The following is a 10,444-nucleotide window of genomic DNA, read 5'->3' as shown; positions in this document are numbered from 1 at the left end:
TTTTTCTTGGCGTAGATATAATTCGTATGAAACCATCACACATTTTTTTTGTTTTGTTCATTTGTTTGTCGTTTTTTTTTTGTTTTCTTTTTTTCTTTTCCTTTTCATTAAATACACTTATAAGATAACTCTTGTTTTTACTTCAAAAAAACAAAAATAAAAAAAAAAGGTATGTTTTTCTTGAATAAAAAGGGAGTAACATAATTTTCATTATTTAAATAAAAAATATATCTAGAAATATTTGTACTAACAACTTAAACTCCCGCCTTATGCATCCCTCTCTCTACCTATCACCCCGCTAATCACAATATTTTACTAGAAATTAGGATTATTCTTTACCGACAATGCCGGACTCTCATTATTAGCATTTATAAAATGTCCTTTTTAATATAATAAATATTTTGAATGATTAATAAAATGAGTCCCGTATAAAAAATCCGTCATAATATTGACGAACAGACGGTATTAATTATATTCGCAATATAACAATTGTATTCTCATTCTTATTATATATCCTCACGTATGTTATTATCGATTTTACTATAAAAAAACCAAAAACGAACGTTGTTAGCATGTTTGGTTCACTTTTAATTACTGTACTTAATGACAATCCGATAACAACGATAAATGTTTATGTTAGAATTGAATTTGTTTTAACAAGAGTTTGTCTTTGTTTATTTTTTTTTTGTTTTCTCACAAATAAAATATATACATACATATATATATATATATATATATATATATATATATATGTATGTATATATATATTTACATATACATATAAATATAGAATGAGGACGGGCCAAATGTGAACCAGACAATTTTTTTAATAAACCAATCTATTATAAGATTTATCTTTTAATATATTATACTACTTTTCACTGCAATTAGGTCAAATCTTGATATATTCTTTCTTATAAACGGACAAAGCAATCGAATATATCAATTATATAATATACATTGATGCTATATATGGAATTGAGTATTCTCGATGAATATCATATTACAACGAATATTATTATTCATTTATTGCAATGTAAAATATTACATTGGGATAACTTTTATAATATAGAATTAAAATATTCGATTGCTTCGCAAAATGCTTTCTAATTATTGTGACGTTATTATAATTGACTAAATTTGTTTTAAGAATATTTAAATTATATGAGATAAGAGTAAAATCATCTTATTGATGCATTACATTGTTGCATGGAAGACGTGACTATTGCAATATAAATTTTTATTGCGTTCTGTAAAAAACGGATATAATATTATCATGAAAGCAGTGAAAAGCTATATAAAAATATTTAAAAATATTTTGTAAATTCCATTGCATATTATTATATACTTTTTTTCTTTTTCTTTATTTTTGTTTCATTTTTTATTTTTTTTTTTTTTTTATTTTTTTTTTATTCATTTATTTATTGTTTTCTTTTTAATATATATTTAGCATTCTTGGTGGTACGTTTAAAGAGGACGAATAAAATTGACAATTAATTAATTGAAACAATCCAGTAATTATAGGAACCGAACAGGCCAACTAATGTCAAAGTAAAATTTTGGTTTTGACTATACATATTCTTCATATATATATATATATATACATACATACATACATATATACATATATATATATATATATATATATATATATATATATATATACACGGTTATATAAATTAATTTAATGTAAAGCAAACACATTAAGGAAAAAAAAAATTGATAAGAAACCCGAAGAAAGGTTTAGCCTCTGTACTACAACCATTGTAGGAAATTGATATATTAATTACGAAATTATTCATAAAATTGTCGTTATCTTTCTTGTTCCTTTAATGGTAATTCTATTCCAAGTATGCTGCCTTGATGCATCAAAACCAGGAAACAAAAGTATTTTTAAAAGAGAAACATCAAAGGCAATCCTTCGCTGATTCATCTTCTCCATAGGCTTCGGGTAAGGCTGTGGTCTGACCACCACTCATTATATCAGAAATATTTCTAGTATTGTTCGTGTGTCCAAATGATTTTGCACATACGCTAAAATCTTTGGTAATTTCACTAATATCATTATTTTCTGAAGATTGACAAGACGATGGCACTTTAATCGTAGATATACTATCCCCACTGGTATTGCTTTTATTATTGAGGCACGAAACGGATGTTGCCGTTGATGTCGATAATAAATTTCTTGTCTTTTCCAAATTTAAAAGATATTCCTAAAGAAAAATTAAAATGAGGAGCATTCAGGGGTAGGATGTCTTTTTTTCTATTTTTTTTTTTCTATTTTTTTTTTTTTTTTTTTTTTTTTTAACATTGTATAATGTAAATGTTCAAAAACAATATACCTTTTCATTGCTATAATCCATATTAATCGGACCACCAGAAATTGTATTTTGTGTTGTATTAGCCGTTTGACTAGACTGAGCCAAAGCTATTAATGCCTTTTGGCTTTCCCTTGCATCGACTAAGAATATACTTTCTTTAACATCTTTCGAATTATATACATCAATTCTATAAAAAAAAAAAAAAAAAATTCATGACAAATCATTAATCCAATTTAATTAGAGATATATCATATTAAATTATATGATTTTTTTTAAATTTAAATATACTGACTTATCATATATGACCGCATGTAGGCCAAGTTTTTTAAGATGACGAATAGTATCCTTATCGTTATTATCATCGCCCCAACAGAAGATGATTAAACCAGCATCTTTCACCAATTTTACCTGGGAAGGATCTCTAAGTATATCCTCGGTATGAACATTAATTCCTAAAATATCTGCCGCCAATGCGTGTCTTATAGCCATTGGTACTGTTTGACATCTAGGATCATGATAAGTCGGATACTTCGAAGTTATCCCTTGTGTTAAAAATACAACTGGATATTTGTTCTGTTTCAGACGTATCATAGCACAAATATCAGGATTGAAGGATGAAAAAACTATTTTCCTGTCGTCCCCATATTCCAAAACAACTTTCAATATTGTATCCAGATACATATTTAGATCAAATGGATGATTAAGCTCAAATGTACCATCCTAATTGAAATAAAAATCGAAATAAACGTGTTATAAATCAATGGCGATATTATATATAACATTATTACAAAAAATAATTTTTTTTTTTTTTTTTTTTTTTAAATAGCATACTTTTAATTGCATGGTCCATTTTATTTCAATATTGCATCCAACATGCGGCTCTAACTCAAGTAGTACACTTTGAAGTGTAGGAAAGGGTTGATGATCTTCCAAATCTTCGTCAAAAAATCGAGGAATTTTTTCTCGACCTTCTGCGACATGATACACCTATAAAGTAATATATAAACATTATGATAACAATTTAATTATAGCAAACTCTTTCAAGGTGCTATTCTTTATTTAATAAAAATTTGTGAACCGAGCATCGAATGATTTGCAAGAAGATATTTCTTTGCAAGCAGAACGATATAAATTTCGGAAGCATCATAACATATCCCTTGTAATATTGTTAACATGCTATGGTAAGAAGTGGCTGTATTCCTATGAATGATTTTTATAAATTGAATTTTTATTTTAATGGACATTAAAGAGGGGTGGAACTGGTGTATACATGATTATTAAAAAGTGATTGACTTTTTTAAGTAATTCTATGAAGAATCCTCTTACTAATATTGCCTTGATTGATGAATAAGATATCTTTATATCTTTTAATGATTTTTTTTAATCATGAAACTTTGAATTTCGTTTTTTTTTTTTCTTTTCTTATCAGCTAGAATAATTTATTTATTCCTATTCTTATGAATAAAATGACATATAAAATTTGAAAAACAAATGTTCCTTTCATTTGAAAAACAAATGAGTCTTGACAAAATTCACTGTTTAATTAACTGATAATTATGTAAGCATGCATCAGGTTATTCTGAAAGACATCTGATCAATTAATTTCTGGCAAAGAGCCAAGCTGCGAAAGCGATATGAAAGCTCACCAGTTGGTTAACCCCCTGCTCACTTTTATCAACGAAATACAGCACCTTACCCAACGAGTCGCCCGGGTAATAAAGGTCCTGTTGAATATTAAAAATAAACAAACACGAATGGAAATTTCATATAAACGAAGTTATAAATATATGAAACCTAATGGTTTTATATTAAATGCACTTCTCTGTAATGACACCGTAAAAAAAAAAGAGAGAGAGAGAGAAAAGAAAAAAAGGAAAAAAAAAAGAGAAAGAAAAAAAGGCACATCGAAAGCAAAGAAAGCATTAAAATTAAGCTGTACACTGTAAGTAAATATTATATGAAAGATTATAATATTTGGATGCTTTATTAATTAAATCTTAGACTGAATAGCCTGAGATAATATTACCAAGCAAATATGCAAAAATATATATATATATATATATATATATATATATATATATATATATATATTATACTATCCCATTGTTTATTGATTGACTAATTATAGAATATTTATTTTATTAACTTATATGATATTTAAATATAGATCATGAAATACATAATAAAAAAAATTGTTTTATTCAGACTAATAATAATATCTTCTATTCAAAAATATTATTTAATTAAATATTATAAAAAATGATTATATATATATATATATATATCAATAATGATAGCATGATATAATTAACATACCTTCAATAAATGAAGTTGTTCTAAAGTTAGATCCTTAACCGGTATCTCCAGTGTGTCCATTGCTTCTATTTGTTTTTTACGTTTTAATGAAATTGATACATAAAAGTCATGATATATAACTGGTACATAATCTTTCGATAATTGAACGTCAAATTCTACCATATCAGCGCCATGATATGCTGCAGTTTTTAAAGACGCTATAGTGTTTTCTCTCACGTTAGCACAACTTTATGAAAATAATACAAATACATTTTTTAATATTCTCTTAACCTTTTCATAAAAACATTATCATTTTATTAAAGTATTATTGTTCGATTTATTGAACAACTTACTTTTTTGTTTCAAATTTAAATGAAGTACCAAGTCCTCTATGGCCAACATCCAAACCAGACCATCTTTGTTCCCAATGTTTTGCATATGAAATACTCATATCCCATGGATAATTCGGTATTGATTTTATAACAACATATTCGACTGTTAATTGTCCTATAATATATATATATATATATATATATATATATATATATATATTATTTTTTAATCAATTTAATGTTTTATCAAATTTCTCTTATTAAATAACATAAATCTTCCTTACCAATTGGTCTATGTTTTGTACTAGTAATCGGCACTGTCAGGATCCCAACACTGGATTGCAATGTACTAGGTAAGATGTAACTGAATCCAATATGATTTGGTGGTTCACCTGGGAAAGTCCTTGAACTGTATACGTAGTAGTCCACTAAATATGCCTGAAACAATATTCTACTTAATGCAAATTTGGAAAAATACAAATATTTCTAATAACATAAAAGCGCTTACAGAACACTTATAGCTTAATAATAAATATTAGAACTTATTCTATACATGAAGAAATTATAGTGATCAAGGAGACTAACATCGACGAACTTACTATTATGCATTTACCTTATGGTCGGTTAGCAATGTAACTGCATTAAGCAAACAAATTTAACTGTAAATTAAACATTCTAATAACAACTAATTTGATATTCCTTGATCACACACACAAAGGTGTAGGAATTAAACTGTATTTTCTTCATAAACATTTTTTTTTTTTTATATATATATATACAATTTGTTATATGCCAAAGCACTAAAAGTTATGCAATGTTGCTTGCTATTTGTTGAAAAGAGCAATAGAAAATATTGAGAATTTTTAATTGAAATAGGACATAATTTATTTCCTACATAATCTAGCAATGAACCAAACCAATAATTGCCAAATGCTGTACACTGCTTGGTGACGGAAATCTCGCAACACCTGCTGATCATTCATTCATATTAAATTTCGAAATCAAATATCTGCAAAATTTGCAATTCAGATTCAGAAGATATGGACAGCTTATAGTCTGACATTGCCCGCACAGCGGTGTCACGTACAGTACAGTAGAGTTGGTCAGAGCTAGAAAATATTAGTAATACATCTAAAAGGATATAGAGAAGTGATGGGAATCTCACCATTTCCGACGCACACAGATGGATATGACATGTGATAGCGTTGACATCGCAAAACTTTTAAAGGGGTGGCACATTTCTAGGATGACTATGACTAACGTAAATCGATCTCATGTGTATTGTCGAATTAGTGAATGAATAAACTTTACAACATATGATGGAAGAGAAATCAATCAAATTTGTATACTTTGATGAATTATTAATTAGACAATTAAAAATTTACGAAAGACAATAGCCGAAAGGATGGGTAGAGGTAGGGTTAACGACAATCAAAACCATCATATCTCTGTGTGATGTCATGTGACACAGACGTAAAGTGGTAGATGATGCTTAGCATCGATACATCTGATTGCATGTTATCATCGTCATTTGCACCAGACGTCTTGCTTTGTACAAGCAGAAGGATGTCTTCTGTCCAACCCATTTCGTTTGACGCCACTGGCAGATTCCAAGGAGGGCAATAGCTGCTGAACAAGTTTAATTATCTTTTACCAAATAATTTTAATATATCACGATAGAAGATGTGGCCAGCCTACTCGTGGTCTACTGAAAACTTGGTCAATACTTATTCCTTCACTGTGATTTATCTATTTGTGAATCCACCATCAGTCTGCCATTAATTGCTCCTTGGTATGTTTATTATTGTAATTATCATTATGTATTCAAGTTTATTGCTCTTTTAATATATATATATATAGTTTTTTTTATCATTAAATTTTTTGAAATAAAAAATATGAAAATAAATTAGTCAACTTTTTACAAATATCGTATAGTATAGTCAAATGAATATTAATTTATATTGAACGAATGTATAAGCGATAAATACCAGCTAATGGTTTATCACGAATTTATGCATCTATTGTCCTTTGTTAGAAAACTCAGTATTACACTTACAACAGTTTCAGGATAACGAACAGCAACATTGAAGATAATACACTCGTCTTCTTTATAAGCTCGACCAAATTGTTCCTGGCATTTGAAGTGTGCTTCTTCATCGTTCATCACCTTTTATAAAGAAAAATCCAAACAAATGTTACTTTAATTTTATATATTATGTTATTAAAAAAAAAAAAAAAAAACAACAGAATAATTTACACTTACAGCAATTTCTGTAATACTAAAAGCAGGTTGATCAATAATGTCTTGTGTATCCATAGAAAGACTATCATCTATACACTCATTTCCAAATTGTTGTAATTCTAAAGAGTGTTGCCTAACTAAATTTACTGGAGTCATCTATGTGATAATAAAGAAATTATTATCTTTATATCTAATTTTTTTTTCTCTCTTTTTTCTTACTTATCTTTCTTTCAATGATGATAAATAAAAAAGAAATTAAATAATAACTATACCTTAATATTAACTTTTCTATTTTGCAATCGATGTTTCCATAATTTAATTGGATTATCAAAAATTTTAAATTGTATCACAGTTTCATCCGTAAGCCAACCACGTTCAACTTTACAATAACCATTATGACAACCAAATATTTCTGGATCTGGCAAGGTATCATTCACAAAGTTACTAGGTACTGAAATGAAAAATAATTGTGTTACAAAAAAAAGAAAAAAGAAAAAACAAAAAAAAATGCACAAAATTATTTCACGAACGTACCATTTTTCTTAATGTGACGAGATATCATATGTGTTTCCCACTTGCGAATAATAAGAGTCTTTGCTGAATTCTTAGTACCATTGGATTGACATATAACGGCAATAAAATATCGATAATCCACATCTGCATCAACGGGTAATGCAACCTTTTGAGAAAACGTCTGTCTTCTGAAATATTTATATCTTGACAGGTAAGTTTAAATTATAATTAGTATAAATATCGATTAAAACAAGATATTTGGAATGTGATAAAATTATCAAAGTACAATAATTTATGAATATAATTTGCAAGATGGTTCCCAAAAAAAAAAAAGAAAGAAAAGAAAAAAAAAATATATAATAATATTTCATCGATACTTACTTATCTATCTCATGATAAATATTATCTCCTGCTTCTGTTGGTTTATCATTACTATAACACTCGGTTGTATTATTCTTACTATCAAAAAGTAATGAAGCATCCTGAGCATTGTGCTCTTGGAACATTTGAATTGCCTGATTATGATTCCATGCCCCTAATTCAGGTAAATTTCCAACGACATATAAACATTCATTTTTTTCCAGACCCAGTACCTATAAAAAAAACACGACGATTTCATTGCGTTATATTTTCTATTTAAAAAAAAAAAAAAAATTATTGAACACATATTAATAAGAATCATAAATTCCTAATCACCTGTACTCTAAAAACCCAATCTCTCTTTAAATCCTTCATGGTGGATGAAATATCCTCAGACGTCACGTTGATAGAAGTACCTTTAGACGTTGCCTCTAGTCGTTTGATATCCTCCTCTTCTTTGTTTTCTATAAACCACATCCGCTGCATATTACTATCTTTATCTTTTTTCTCAATTGTTCTCTTTCAATTTTCTGTGTTTCAAGATGTGTTCAATTGAGATCAGCTAATATTCTGTAATAAGGGCCTTTTTGTGATATACCTTATAGGTTTTCCTTCATCACATTACCGATTGTGCAGAAAATTCTTATGGTGGAATTTATTAAATGATTTTATTATATTAAAAATAAATTTATATATTATTTTATTTATTAAAATTATTTCCTCATACTACTATGTAATTATTATGTTATTATTACAAGATTACTTTTGAATATATAATATTATACTGATTCTTTAAATCCAATGTATCATAACATTCTACATACAGTCAATAACAGAAAACAATGTAATTTTATTTATGCATTGACTTTATATATATACATACATATATATATATATATGTCATCTTTAAGTTAGCAAAGACGAAAAAAGAATATAAGCTTTCTTTGTCAATAGTAATATATCATCCAACAAGCTCCTCTTGATAATTTAATACTCATATTATCTTTTATTGCATAGCAATACCATTGTTCAAAAAAAAAAAAAAAAAAAAAAAAAAAAAAAAGAAAGAAAAAGAAAACACTTTTCTTATTACGTTAGAACAATAGATCTAACAACAATATGACGTAAACATATACGACCATATGACCAATAACGATTAATAATTCTACTTGCATGAATATACTACAAATATTTATATATTATATAATTTTTCTTTATTAATAAATCAAACATGTTGTGATTGACAATCCGACATATTTAATGAAAATAAATCCCATTTAACGTAACAGAAAAATCTTATCCCCGCAATATTGCAATAGTAATCAAATCAATTCGATTTTGCGAGAAATTGCAGATAAAATTCAGACGTGAGAAAAAAAAAGGAGATTAACGTAGACGAGATCAGAAATGAAAAGAAAATATTTCATAATTAATTCTATCGTAATAATTAAATCATTATGATGCGTTATTTACCTCTGTAGTAACCAAGAAATTTTCGATGAGATGTTATTTGAAAGTGTTTGGTTTAAGTTAATTCGTGTTATTTCACGAAGGCCCAACCCAGGCACCTCGTGTTTTTAATAAAATTCAACATAACTGATTTTATCCTGACAACACAACACTATTATTTCGACATACGAAAGAACGTGCATTGCATAAATGATAAATTTTTTTTTTGCCAGATACTAACATGAGTTGAACGACATTCGATTTGGCAACGTGGCGGATATCTGGAAATGGCGTCACTGACTGGTGATCGTTCTTTTTTCCTTTTTTAATTTTTATATTCGATATAAAATATTTAAGGTATTTGTTTTAATATTTTCAAAGTTAACAAAATGTTTCTTACAATTTATTCGTACGTATATCGTCATTTAAAGTTATAATAAATTAATAAAATGATATTTTATATCTTATATATAAATTGATATTATATATGGTATTGCATACAACAAAGATATTTTAAAGACGTACGTATATATATATATATATGTACACATATATATATATATTTGGTTATTTAATAATGTTCCTATACAATAACCTTAATATTACAATTTACATGTATAAATAATATTAATAGTATTTTCTTTTATTTCTTTAAATATTATATTTATATTTTTTATTAAATCTTTATTTCTTTTTTTTTCTTTTGGAAAATTATTAATTTCCCGCATTATTTACATTAGAATCGATAAAACAATATTTCGTGTTATTTAGTTGGTAATATAAAAGTATGAATCTTGTATTAAGTCTCCTCTACATATCTGTATATTTTCATTTGTATATGAGTTTAGATTGGCTACTTTTATCGTACAAGGCTATTAGATCTAGCTTTATATGTTAGATTTTTTTTTTATATTTTATACTGCGTAGTAAAT

At 26.8% G+C, this 10,444-nt stretch overlaps 1 protein-coding gene across 4 annotated transcripts; it reads right to left on the bottom strand.

Annotated features, from left to right (window-relative positions):
* LOC118439897 (glycerophosphocholine phosphodiesterase GPCPD1) lies at window positions 1-9,807 on the bottom strand. Of its 4 annotated transcripts, none has more exons than XM_035862155.2 (15): window positions 9,537-9,807; window positions 8,400-8,633; window positions 8,085-8,296; window positions 7,725-7,906; window positions 7,463-7,641; window positions 7,212-7,346; window positions 7,005-7,115; window positions 5,233-5,386; window positions 4,970-5,123; window positions 4,638-4,863; window positions 3,968-4,045; window positions 3,153-3,308; window positions 2,614-3,041; window positions 2,343-2,508; window positions 1-2,213 (listed from the first exon to the last, which is right to left on the bottom strand). In XM_035862155.2, exons 2-15 carry the CDS (start codon window positions 8,547-8,549, stop codon window positions 1,908-1,910), a joined length of 2,637 nt encoding a protein of 878 aa, XP_035718048.1. In that variant the 5' UTR covers window positions 8,550-8,633; window positions 9,537-9,807; the 3' UTR covers window positions 1-1,907. The 4 variants fall into 4 exon arrangements, with proteins under 4 accessions (XP_035718048.1, XP_035718049.1, XP_035718051.1 ...); XM_035862156.2 differs by having other exon boundaries at window positions 7,725-7,891; window positions 9,537-9,806; XM_035862158.2 differs by having other exon boundaries at window positions 8,400-8,527; window positions 9,537-9,806.
* Window positions 9,808-10,444: the final 637 nt, after the last annotated feature.

The sequence above is a fragment of the Vespa mandarinia genome, chromosome 14, assembly GCF_050613455.1.
Source record: "Vespa mandarinia isolate Hongniang chromosome 14, ASM5061345v1, whole genome shotgun sequence".
Classification (NCBI taxonomy): domain Eukaryota; kingdom Metazoa; phylum Arthropoda; class Insecta; order Hymenoptera; family Vespidae; genus Vespa; species Vespa mandarinia.
Note: the sequence above shows the minus strand (reverse complement) of the source record. Positions and strands in the feature narration are given on the sequence as shown.